Source organism: Lagopus muta, chromosome 1 (assembly GCF_023343835.1).
Source record: "Lagopus muta isolate bLagMut1 chromosome 1, bLagMut1 primary, whole genome shotgun sequence".
Lineage (NCBI taxonomy): Eukaryota > Metazoa > Chordata > Aves > Galliformes > Phasianidae > Lagopus > Lagopus muta.
The window spans coordinates 48427844-48440254 of record NC_064433.1 but is presented as its reverse complement, the minus strand read 5'-3'; the positions used below and the strand labels follow the sequence as shown (position 1 = coordinate 48440254).

The 12411-nt window shown below is 52.0% G+C and overlaps 1 protein-coding gene across 21 annotated transcripts; it reads right to left on the bottom strand.

Annotated features, from left to right (window-relative positions):
• Positions 1-352: 352 nt before the first annotated feature.
• On the bottom strand, positions 353-11355 carry LOC125686913 (suppressor of cytokine signaling 1-like). Of its 21 annotated transcripts, none has more exons than XM_048931548.1 (5): positions 9379-9766; positions 8707-8854; positions 7398-7518; positions 4888-5012; positions 353-1386 (listed from the first exon to the last, which is right to left on the bottom strand). In XM_048931548.1, exon 5 carries the CDS (start codon positions 1318-1320, stop codon positions 682-684), a length of 639 nt encoding a protein of 212 aa, XP_048787505.1. In that variant the 5' UTR covers positions 1321-1386; positions 4888-5012; positions 7398-7518; positions 8707-8854; positions 9379-9766; the 3' UTR covers positions 353-681. The 21 variants fall into 21 exon arrangements, with proteins under 21 accessions (XP_048787505.1, XP_048787461.1, XP_048787488.1 ...); XM_048931504.1 differs by lacking the exon at positions 9379-9766 and adding an exon at positions 6439-6588 and having other exon boundaries at positions 8707-9357; XM_048931531.1 differs by lacking the exons at positions 7398-7518; positions 8707-8854; positions 9379-9766 and adding exons at positions 1541-1704; positions 10467-10860.
• Between the last annotated feature and the right edge of the window lie 1056 nt (positions 11356-12411).

Below are 12411 nucleotides of genomic sequence, written 5' to 3'. Positions count from 1 at the left end.
GACAAAACACCTTTTTGTAGCCCATAGGTGGCAGCAGCATACTATCAGATGAGGACAAGAGGCTCTGGACTGGGTCTGGTCAAACCCTACAGGGCAGAACCGACCTCAGACCTGCCTCTCAGGAGCACGATGCCCGTAGTATAAAGTAACTCATCTGCACTCCCAAAAACCTGTTCAAACAAAGCAATGCAGAAGCCACTCAAGCTGCACTTATTGTACACGGCTGCAATGTTTTTTCCCCGAAAGTGCTGATCTCTGAAGGGGCAGATTTTGCATTTGTGCTCAGGCACAGACATGTGGTCTCCTGTTAACATGTGGCCTCCAGTTAGCTTGTGGCCTCCAGTTAGCCCACCAATACCCAGGATGCAGCACTGTGGGGCCATATGGCTTCACGAAGGCACACTGGCAGCATAAACTAGCTTAGGCACTTTGGGTAGTGGGGCTGACCTGGCAGGACAGGCAGCTCGCCCTGTTCTCAAGCTTATTAGTCATGAATGGAGCCAAGAGCAGGACTTGGGGGTGGGAAGAGCTGTTCTTCAGGCTTGGCTTCACCCCAGCCATATGGGGGAAGGTCAGGCATGTTGTGCATGTTTGAAGACACAGCTTTTGCAGCCAATGGGTGCAGGCACCCTGCCCCTCCAGCGTGGCCGTGTGCAACCCTTCGCCTTCACATACCCGGCATCATCTCCTAGTGCCAGCTGCAGAGGGGCTGGGGACCACTCTCCCATCCAGGGGTGACACCGCCGCCTCCCGTGGGCACGTCCGCATGGCAGCGGTGGGAGCGGGCAGGTGCCGCTGGCACAGTTCTCGCAGCGTGGGCACAGTCCGGCGGCTCCGGCACAAGGGCTCGGAAAAGACCAGAGGAGTTCCCCCCATCTCATCAAAGTGCAAGGGGTTGTTGCGGGTCCCCGCCACCACCAGCTCCAGCAGCCGGACCACGCAGTCCGAAAACCAGTTCTTCAGACGGAAATAACCCTCTTGGAAAGAGATGCGGAGGCTGACGGGCCCAGTAGGCATCCGCACGCTCAGGCTGAACAAGCAATTCCCCTGCGAGCTGTCCCGCACCAGGTAGGTGCCAACGGGCTCCCGCTGCAGCTTGGCGTGGGCCTCCCCCACGGACAGCGGGCCCCAGTAGAAGTCACTGGCCTGGAGGATGTTGAGGGATCGCTCCAGGACCTCCCACTCGCAACTGCGAAACATCCGGAAGCGATCGGGCAAGCCAGGCGGTGCGGGGCTGGGGAGAACGCTCCGATGCTGCCTTTGCAGACAAGCAACAGTGGTGCGTGTGTTTTGCAGATCATCTGGCCTCCCTCTGATCATCTCTCAAAGAGCCCATGGATCCCAGGGAGATGCTGCATTTACCATGCTTTCTCTGTCGCCTCCAGCCTGCAGGAGAGAAGCAGAGTGAGGCAAACCCCTACATCCTCACACTGAGCAAGTGAGGACATTTCTCAGGGAGGAAAGCCGTGGTGTGCCACCATCCCACAGCTGTAGGTACACCAAGCAAATACAAGCAGGAGAGACTCCAGCTGGGCCACACCAGTGCAAGGGACCAGGTTACATTGCTGCATCCATTGCGTTCATACATCTCACATCTAGGGGCTTCTCAGCACATCCTTTAGGCTGGCTTGTATCTAGCAGATCTCATTATTTTGTGATTTCCCTCTTTTGGATGGCCAGGGGGTTTTCAGAGTGGCCTTGAGTCTGGCAAGAGGAAATGAGTTCCCAAGTGAGAAGAATTTCCCAAGCAGGAGGGTATCTTTCATTTTGGCATTCAGCAACCCCTCAATCAGAACAGACAGCAAAACCCACAAGCAACAACAGAACGGAACAAGCCCTTCCCACCAAAGCCCCATTCCCTTATATCAGGATACTCCCAGATCCAATCTGCAAGAAATCCAGGTCCACACCTGTGTTCAGTTTTGAGCCCTTCACTACAAGACACTGAGGCCCCAGAGCATGTCCAGAGAATGGCAGTGGAGCTGTAAAGGGTCTGTAGCACAAGTCTGATGGGAAGCAGCTGAGGGGACTGGGGTTGCTCAGTTTGGAGAAGAGGAGGTTCAGGGGAGACCTCGCTCTCTACGGTGACCTGAAAGGAGGTGGTAGCAAAGGGGAAGTTGGCCTCCTCCTGGGAAACAGCGACAGGACAAGATGGGATGGCCTCAAATTGCACCAGGGGAGGTTCCGGTTGGACATTGGGAACAATTTCTTCTCGGAAGGAATAATGCTGCATTGGAACTGGCTGTCCAGGGATGTGGTTGAGTCACTGTCTCTGGGAGTATTCAAGAAAAGGAAAGATGTCACACTGAGGGACGAGGTCTAGAGCATAGACATGGGCTTGTGGCCGGACTCAATGATTCTATTGGTCTTTCCAATCTAATAATTCTACGATTCTATGAAATGCATCACCATCAGCTTCAGAGCTGCCACAAGTGAGAGCACTTGTGCTGACACCAGGCTCTGCTGATGCCCAAGGAGCATTTCTGCTCAGGACCATCCACTCTGCTTGTGCTGCAGGGATATCTCCCCACTGCCTGCAGGTGCTGTTGCCCTCTCCCAGCCACCGTCCTCAGCTCCCATTGCTGCCTTTTCTCCATCACTGGAGACACTCAAGGCCAGGTTGGATGAGGACCAAGACAGCCAGACCTGGTGGGTGGCAGCCCTGCCCACAGCAGGGGTTGGAGCTGGGTAGGATTTGAGGTCCCTTCCAGCCCACACCATTCTACAACTATGATTCTATGATTCAGGCAGGTGCCCTCCCTTGCTGTCTCAACCCTGCTCATCTCCTGTGCGTCATGTTGACACCAGATTGTCTGCTTTTGGAAAACAAAGTCCTGTATCCAGTGTTGCCATCAGCTATCCATCAGAGTCATTTCAATTATTAAAAAAATGTTTTCTCTGTATGTGTGTGAGTATATATATACATAAACATAGAAACCGCAGCCCCAAGCCAGAGGCTCGCTCTGTGTGAGAAGTGGAGCTGTCACATACCACTTCCCCAGGCCTGACAAGCCAGTTGCTCACCGCCAACCCCTGCCCTCGGTCCCTTGACACACTCCATTAACCCAGACACAGTCGCTGGCAGCACAGCCATGCTCTGAGCAGGCCCAGCGCTGTGGCCCAGCAGCCTGTGCCCCTTCCCCAGTGGGCCCCACTGTGGCCATAGGCTCACTAGGGAACACAGGGACCCAGAGGTGCCCAGCAGCACCTTGCCTGGGGTCACTTTTTCTCTCCTCATTCCTCTTGCAATGCTCAACAGTGGTATCAATAAGTCAGGCGCACCTCTATTACAGGGTCGTACACTCTGGCCTCCATACACACTGTCCAAGCCTGGGAAGCCTCTTCAGTGGCACTCTATTTTCTACCCTGTGATTTGCAGACCACAACATCCCTGGAACTGCTCTGAACACTGCTGATCCTGCTCTTGAGCCACGTGTTGCTGTGGGAGGGAAATTCCACTCTGAGAAAGGTGGGAGGGGGAGGAAGGTGTTAATCAAGCTGGGTTTTTTCTTTTCCATTAAAAAATAATTAAAAAAAGGCAGCTAAAAGCTTGTCAGAGGGTTCAACCAGTCAGAATAAATCTTAGGGGTATCTGATTTGGTGAGCAGAACACAAGCAAGGCAACACGTGCAGCCATTAGGGCAACCTGTCACCGCCAAAGACTCAGCACTGCAGGCACCACAAGAAGATGCAGCATCTCCGTCCCTCTCCTTTTCCTCTCCAATGGCCGAGGAAGCTATAGAGCATTTTACATTTGTTAAGAAAAGGGGAAAAAAGGTAGCACTCCTGCTAAGAGCCTTCAGCTGTGATGGGACCAAGAAGGAGCCCCACTCCCACCAGCAGCCACTCTGCCCACAGGGCAACTTCTCTTGGGTCCAAACCAAAGCTTTAGGTCTAGATAGGACAATAAATCCCAACAGCAAAACAGAAGCAGGCGGATGTCTTTCATTTTCAGACTACTTTAAAAACAACAAATAAACACTTTATTTGTGTTTATTTGTTGTGAGGCTGGAACACCCTGATGTAACTGTAGGTGTCCCTGTTCACTGCAGGGGAGTTGGATCAGGTAGCCTTTAAGAGTCCCTTCTAACTCAAACGATTCTGTGATTGTATGACTTGTTTAAGGCTGCAGACACTGTTTGACAAAACAGGAAAACAACTGTTTGTCCTAGTTTTCCACCTTGAGTCACTCTCCCAACTCCTTTAAGAAAAATCCACTGCTACTAGAAGTCTGGCTGACTAAGAACCGAGACTGTGTCATCATTTCAAATTCAAAGTAAGTGCAAAAATAGCATCCTCATAGCGCACTGACTTGGTTTGAAATCTACACGTGGGTCATATCTTCAGACAGCATGAGTTTGTTTAGCTTCAGTGTCCCAACTCCACAGATGACTGGCTGGCAGGGTAGTGTTAGTTAGCCCACTACAAATACTTATTGGTATATCATTTTTAAGGTTCATCTGTTTTGCCATACCAAGATTTGTTTTCTTTCCTCACTGCCAAACAGCCCCCAAAATCCCCAACACCCAAGACCATCGCTGCCTCTGTACTATAAGAAGAGCACTTACATCCAAAGCAACATCTCCAAAACACCAGTGTCCCACTGGTTGAAAGGCTGGACAAGTTTCCCCTGGCCTTCTGATCTGCTGCAAGTTCAAGAGCTTTTCAAAACAAGTGCTCTTGACGAAGGGCATCCTGCCTTCCTCCTGACTCACTATCCAGGCAAGGCCACGCGTTTCATGTATGGAGATGGTGAAACAGGCAGCTGTGTGCAGCTGCTGTGTAAGCCAGCCCTAGGGCTGGATACAGCTGGCACTCTCAATGGTGGCTTCAAGCACTTGGAGAGCACTCATTCCTGTGCTTTTCTTTCTTGAAGGGCTCACTTACCTCCTGAAATTTACTGTCCATAGGGAAGAGCTGCTAGATATCAGGCCTGCAACTGGTCCCAAGTCAGGAGCCTTGATGCAGGAATGCTGAGTTTTTGCAGAGCTTTCCCAGAGAGTGCATCCCTCCTTTGGAAAGAAAGAGATGCCCATCAAACAGATGACTGAGCCCTTTAGCTGGCTGTAATATGGGTGTGAAATGCAACAAATCTGGAGATGGTCGCTATGCATCAACCCTCCTCACCCTGTATGACCGTAGAAGGCTTTATACAGCACTTCAGATAGCAACAAACACATTATTGGTGTCATTATTGTTACTGCTGCTACCAAAGCCACGATGTGTTTAACTACCAGACAACTCACAGATGCCCTAAGGACAAATGCAAAGACCTTATCACTGTCATTGTCTTTAGGAAGCAGAACCCATAAAAACCAAATGTGAAGACATCATGGCAACAGGAAAAAACTTTAGGATTTGTAATAGCAAACTCAAGCTTGCACTCAACAGAAGGCACAACAGTTAGAGCAACCCATCTGAAAGCATGCATCCAATCCCCATCACAACCCCTGGTACAAGAAGGGTGCACAGGACCATCCCAGTGTCAATCACAACTCCTCCAGCACAGTGTGGCCATGGGGAAACTGCAGCTCCTGCTATCTTTTATGCCATGACCATAAATCAGAGCCTGGTGCAGGAGTGACACTGTGTCTGACACGAAGGAATACACAACACTGGGTACAGGGCTCTGTTTTCCAAAAGCAGATAAAAAGAATGTGACACACACAAACTCACACCAAACCAAAACCATGTTTCCCTATACAGCCAGCATTCAAGCAGGATGCAATATGAAAAACTCTGTACGTTTGTTATCTCCTACAAGGCAGCACAACACTACACATGCTGTGACATTTCCTGTTTCCACATATAGATGGAGTGCATGCAGAGCTTTGGAAACCCTTCTACAGATCTTCCAGAAGGACTGGTCTTATCAAACCCCTGTGATAATGTTGGGGTTGGAGAGTATACCCCAAAACCCACAAATAATTCCACCTCCCTGTGGATTTGTTGCTTTGGTTTTGTGTTTCTTATGCACTTTTCTATGACATTCCTTCTGCTTCAATGTGATGCTCTGCTGATACGGGCTGAAAGGTTCTTACGTGGAGAAAACCCATGGGATAGTTCGACGTGCTCCAAGTATTCCCCAGGGTAGGGCAGCCTGCATGCATGTCTGCTCAAAAAAATAAATGACAGTGGCAGTTCATAGGGAAAGCTAATTGCTTTTGCTCTCCTAACTGAAACAGCTGGAAGAAACGCGGCTTTCATGGTCCCTTCCTCACACCTCTGAAATACTCTGTGAACTCAGAACAACTCCTTCCAAACCAAACAGCCTTTTCCCAGCAGTCTCAGCCCCGCATCAAAACATAACCCTGTCTTGCACCCAACCGGCTGACCCATGTGGGTCCGGGTTTGTGCTCTGAGGCTTTTCCCCCTCCACATCACTGGCAAAAAGAGAACGCAAATATAAAAATTGTTAGAAACAGGAAATCAGTGCACCCGGCTTCAAAGCTGCAGCTCAGGCTGTCCTGCTGAAGCTGAGAGACACAGATGTGCTGCTGCCCACCTCTGCCCAACAGGGCACTGGTTTGGGGAGGCTTCTTCCAATCATGCCGGGCTGAACTGACTGGTTTGGGCTGTTCTAGCACCCTGTCAGAAACATGAGTAAATGCTGAGACACGACAGCTGTCAGTGGTCCCCACAATGCCAGCTGCCTCTCGTCAAAACCATCACATTCAACAGGAAAGGAATTCAGGGAAGACACCAGGCCTTGGAAATGAACAGCATCCACAGGGAAAACTGGCTCAGCACCACACGTTTGAGGGGGCAGGGGAGGGCTGCTCCCTTTGCTCTCAGGCCCCAGCAGATGCGAGGGACCCAAATCCATCCCTGTGTTGTCGGCAGCAGGAATGAGGGGTGCAGAGCAGAGCCACACAGCAACGCGAATTTCCAACAAACAAAATAAAGAAACTAGTCCCAAGAGTCAGAAGTGGGCAAGAAAAGACTTGAGTCATGAGAAGCAATTAAAGAAAGCTTAAAGGGACAGATTGTGATGACCCCTGCAAGCAGTGCAAGGGACACTGCAAGCAGTGGCCACAGTCAGAGGCACTGTACAAAAATGCAGCAATGGCAGTGCCTGCCCAAACCTCTACAGCTTGCAAAGATGAAACGCTAGTGCTGGCGGAGCCGAATATAAAGGAATATGAATTAGTGTCGGTGGGGAACAAATTTCCATGAGGATGGCTGTCATGAAAGCGGGACAGCAGGTAGCCGAGATAAACAGAATGAAAACAAATGGTGTTTTCAGTTTGTCAAAACCAGAAAGCCTCTGGGGGAATCCATCCTTCAGCTCACCGGGATGCCACCAGCAAGGGGGTGAAGGAGCTGCTGAGGAGCTAAGCAAGCAAGCAGAGTTTTGGCTTTCTTCCTTCTGTGTGCAGTACTTAAAGCTATTTTACCTGCAGGGCTGCAGGGAGTGATCAGAAGAGATGTGGAAAACTGAAACAGTGGGAAGTCAGTGGGGTGCAGCGGACCATACTCAGGGTGGGAAGGTGATTGCAATGCCACCACCTGGCACACCTGAAATACAAAGGCAGAATTGAGACAACGGGGATGGGCCTGAGGATGGATGGTAGGAAGCCACCTGCAAGCTTTCAGATGGAGCAGAGAGACGCAGGGGGTGCAGCAGGAACACCCCTGTAATCAGGCTGCTCTTTTTATGCTCTTTCATAAAACGAGAGGAGAGGAAGTTCAAAGGTAACCGAGATTGAAAAGTAAGTAATTCTAAAACTCATAAAAGGGAAAAACTCCAATCACACACATGTTAAAATGCTGCTGGGGAAAGTGAGAGAGCTGATCTGAGAGCATTCATTTCTCTTCTTTCTCAAACTTCTCTGCTCCATCACTGTGAAGCACCCACCCCTCCACGCTCCAGCAGAGGAATCCAGCAGCAAAGGGCTTGTTTTAACATTCGTATTAAGCACTGCCTTTCAAAACTGCTCCAACTCTACACACAGCTAAAGGCGGCCCAGCCAAAGGCACAGACCTCCCTTAGCCCAAGTTTGCTCCTGAGAAAGTAAGGTAGCAGACACGCAGCATTGCTGAGCTGCAGAGCCACAAGGACTGTTACCCAAGTCAACATTTTCCTTCAGCATTTGCAGGGGGTGCTCAGACAAAGGCAGCTGAGCGCTGCCAGCTCCGTGTGGCTTTGCCTGCGATCTCAGGCAGTGCCAACGCTGAGCTCCCGCAGCCCCACGCCTGTGCTTGAGCCCAGTACCAGCACAGCCCACCTTGGGCTCACACACATCTGTGAACAAATAGCAGCACAGAGAGCATGAGGGGAGCAGGAAGGGAGAAGGCAGAGAGAATGTGCATTATCAAAATACCTTGAGAGCAGTTCTTGGAAATGAGCAGCCTGCAAGCGTGTATCAGACATTCATTTCCTGTGAAGTGCACACAGGCCTTTTCATTTCTCCACTGAAGAGGACGAAAATAAGGGGCAGCTCTAAGGGCTCCAAAGACAACACGGAAACCAGCATTTAGCCTTTTTACTAAAGCTGAGTCGATATTGCTGTACTATTAGCTAACTGTTGAGCCCAGCCTGAGATTCCCAGGGGCTAAAACATAGGGCATTCAACACCTCGCTTCTCCATCTTATCATGAAATCTTGCACTTGGTCACGGGGGAAATGAACTTCACCTGGCTTGTTCTGACTGCTCATTCCCTAATGCAAAGCCACCGAGTCCTGCTGCCCCAAGCACCACTGACCTGCTTGGGTAAAGGCACTGAGGCCAAGGCCAGCAAAACACTCAGCTAATGAGTGCCTCAGTGGGGCTGGAGGCCGTGCAGGAACGCCAAGCAGAAGGCCAGACAGTGTCAGGAGGTAAGCTGGTATCATGCCTGTCTTCAGTTCCTGCTTCTCAGTACACACCAGCAGGGATGTAATTAAAGTAACAATTAGTTGCCTTCTTTGCAACAAACACACCATGCCTCCGACATCACACACACTTAACACCTCGCTTACAAAACCCACCGCGCACACTCCCATTGAACCACACCACGGGTTTTGAGGCATGGGCAGCCCCGTTCTGCATCAGCCTCTGATTGAGCCCAATGGATGCCCTACGGGAACACCTTGCTGAATAGAAGAAAGAAGAATGAAACTCCAGCAGGGACAGAGAGGAGAAGCCAGGAAAGAAACCTCTCCCGTTTGTTTCTCAGCAACACAACCACAGCATTAGTGACAGCAGCAAGGAATCTACCATTGCACAGACTGCCCACCAGCTCCAGAGGCATTCCAGCTGGATTACAGATGGAGGCAGCAGCTGGTATTCAAAGCTGTCATCTGGAAACCTAACTCAGCCCTCTGCAAACAGAGGCCGGGGGGGCTGCACCAGCCCACAGCGCCCCTGTGCTCCCTTACACCCATAGGTAGTTTACCTGTGGCTCAGTGCAGCCTGGGCACGAGCATCATCTCAAGCACATGGCTGCAGTCTGCTGAAACTCCACAGGCTGTGCGATGGCTGCTTGGAGAATGAAACAGGGCTGCACGGCCCCACGAGGGCCCGCCCGGTCACCACCAAACGAAGCATCAGGAAGCTGCAGCTGCTTCTCATCCCACCCCGTTTTGCAGAATTAAGCACGGTCAGCATGTGGCTGGGTTTTGCATTGACATTCTCTGAGTGCAAACTCCGCTGCCGGGACCACACAGCCCCGACCTGGAGAGTTACAGGTAGAGCACAGCGTGCAGATGTGCTCTTTACCCCAAACTTCCCAAAACAATGGTCGAGCCGCATTCCCATCCTTCCCTCATACCAACGGACAAAAAAAAAAAAAAAAAAAAAAGCCACAGATACAAATTTAACATTCTCGAGTTCCTCTCGGTTACCTTCAGGGTTCGTTCAGATCCCGTTTCCAAGCTTAAATTAAAGAAATAAAAAATAAAAATAATTTAAAAAAAAAATGAAACAAAAAAACCGAAGTGTGGGGAGGGAGAAGTCCTAAGAGGAGCACAGGCTGAGCTTGCACAAAAACTCTCCGAGAGGGCACCCACCGCTGGGAAGAGGCGAAGAGCCGACCCTGCAGGAGCGCCGAGCGGGGCAGCACCGGCAGCACCGGCGGCGCGTGCGGAGGAGCGCAGGTGCGGGGCGGTCCGCCCGACCCCGCATCGCCGAGCCCTGCGCGGAACGCGGTGCAGCGGCGGGCGAAGAAGCGCGGAGAGCCGCTCGTCCCGATCTCTGTCGGACCGCACGCCCCTCTCCCGGCCCCGGCTGCCTCCGGGCTTCTTCGAGCCAGAAGAAAAAAGTCCCCTCTCTTCCCCTCCCCCGAGCCCCGCTTACTCTCCGCATCTCCCGGCGAAGGGTCGCGCTGCCGCCGGTGCGAGCAAGCGCTCGGCGCCGGGGCGACAGCCGCGCTGCCCGGCCCTCCCCCTCCGCTCTCCCGCCCCGAAGCGAAACCGAGGCGGCCCCGCGCCGCGCATCCCCCCGCCCTCACCCTCAACGCCGGCCCGAGGCCGAGGCTCGCCTTACCGGGCCGGGAGGTGCCCGGCGGGCGCTGCTCGGCCGCTGGGAGCGGCGGGGAGGGGGAGGGAAAGGAGGAAACCCCCCAAGTGTGGCTTTTCCGAGGAAGGAGCCACGGGGGAGGGGAAGGGGAGGGGTTTCTCCCTCCTCCACCGCCACCCCGTCTTTCCACGGCGTGGCTTCTCCGAGTGGGGAAAAGAAAAAACAGTGCAGAAGGAAAAAAAAAAAAGTTAGAAAAGTTGGCCAGATTGGGAGAAAGAGGGGAGAAAGAAAGAAAGAAGGAAAAAGAAAAGCGGTTCAGAACGTCCCTCCGCTGCGGGCTCAGCTCCTCAGCATCTGCCCCCCAAGGACCGCGGGCCGGGCCCCCCCAGCGGCACCGGGCACGGCGGCCGCCTCGGCCCTGCTTGCACCGCCCCCGGGCTGCGAGGGGGCTGGGGCTGTGCGGAGCCCTCCGGACTTTCAGGCGCCTTAAGATGTGCGCTGTTGTCTCGGTGTGCCGGATGAAACGATCGGAAACCTCGGAAAAACGGGAGAGCTCGCAAAAAAATTCAGGAGATAAAACGATACGTACATTGTGTGTAGTGTGTTCATATTGCTGGTGAAAAAGAGCAGGAGAAAAGACAATCTCTACAGTTCTGTACAAACCCCACAACTGCCAAAGGCCCAGCTCGCAGTTAGGTAGTGCTTGCACCACTGGAACTCTGATTCATTGATACACTGCAACCAGGTCCGGGTCATAGAATCACAGAATGGTTGGGTCGGAAGGGATCTCAAAGCCCATCCAGTCCCATCCCGTGCCATGAACAGAGCTGCCACTCACCAGCTCAGGCTACCCAGGGCCCCATCCAACCTGGCCTTGAACCTCCAGGGATGGGGCACCACAGCTTCCCTGGGCAGCCTAGTCCCACTGTGGCTGTTCCACGCATGCCAGGTGGATTGCTGTGTTGCAAAAGCCATGCACAGATGCAGAATATAGATGTGCTATGGTTGTTTTGCACCAGTCTGGTGATGCAAAGCAGCTGTAACTCTGGGTTATGCAGCTGACTGCAAGAGTTTTACAGCTGCTTTGCATTGCTGGGGATCATGAAGCAGTCAGAAGCACACTGAATCCAACCTACAGCCTTGCCAGAAGTTCTGCTAAGTATTGAGACATCAGTCCTTGTTTTTCCTTTCAACCAAGCATGAAGATGCTGCTGACCACAGAAGAATTTCTGAGCTTCCAGAAGAGCCGGCGCAAAGCGGTAATTCTTTTTCAGGGAGGACCTGCCCGCTGGAGCCCTAAATCACAGCAGAGTCAAAATGCTCATCCGTTCCATTTTTGGTTTACAAGGAGGCTCGTCACACTTTTCTTTGTATTTTTGGATGGCGGCTTCAAAAATATCCTGTGGTTTGCTTAACAGTTGCCTAGTAGGGAGCCAGTTTCCCTCTGTGTGTATTTATAGCATTTATTGGGTGACTTCATAGGCTCTACCAGCCACCTTGCCTTAACAGTAAGCGAACTGCTCTAATTCTTCCTTTTATTCTTTCTCTTTGCCTTTGCTTTAGAAAGTAACAACATACCCGTGGGTCTTGCCCTTTCCTCCCTCATCCACTTGGAACAGTGACCTTGCAGTGGTTACAGCCGCAGTGTGTTGCAGCAATCCTCTCCAGCAATAAAAGCTGGTGAGACGTGGCGCCGGGGCACCACTGACCACAGTTTTCCAAAGCTCAGATTTGACTCGCAAGAACAGGGATGCTGAAGTAGCTTCGTGTCTGCTGACCCAAAGGAGGTAGCAAATGAGGATAGTTTTTTGGGAAAGTGACAGCACGCATTGCCCTGCAGGAAGGGAACAGTAAGGTGGTGAGAAAACGGACCAAGGTGGGGAGAATGAAGCACTGAAGATCTGGAGAAGAGAGGAAGAGAGGGGCAGAAAAGCAACATGAGAAGAACATAGAGGGCAGGGGGTGTGTTGGG

What these genes read in the sequence shown, in the direction of transcription:
- LOC125686913 (XM_048931596.1), bottom strand. Translation starts at nt 1,320, where the DNA reads ATGATCAGAGGGAGGCCAGATGATCTGCAAAACACACGCACCACTGTT.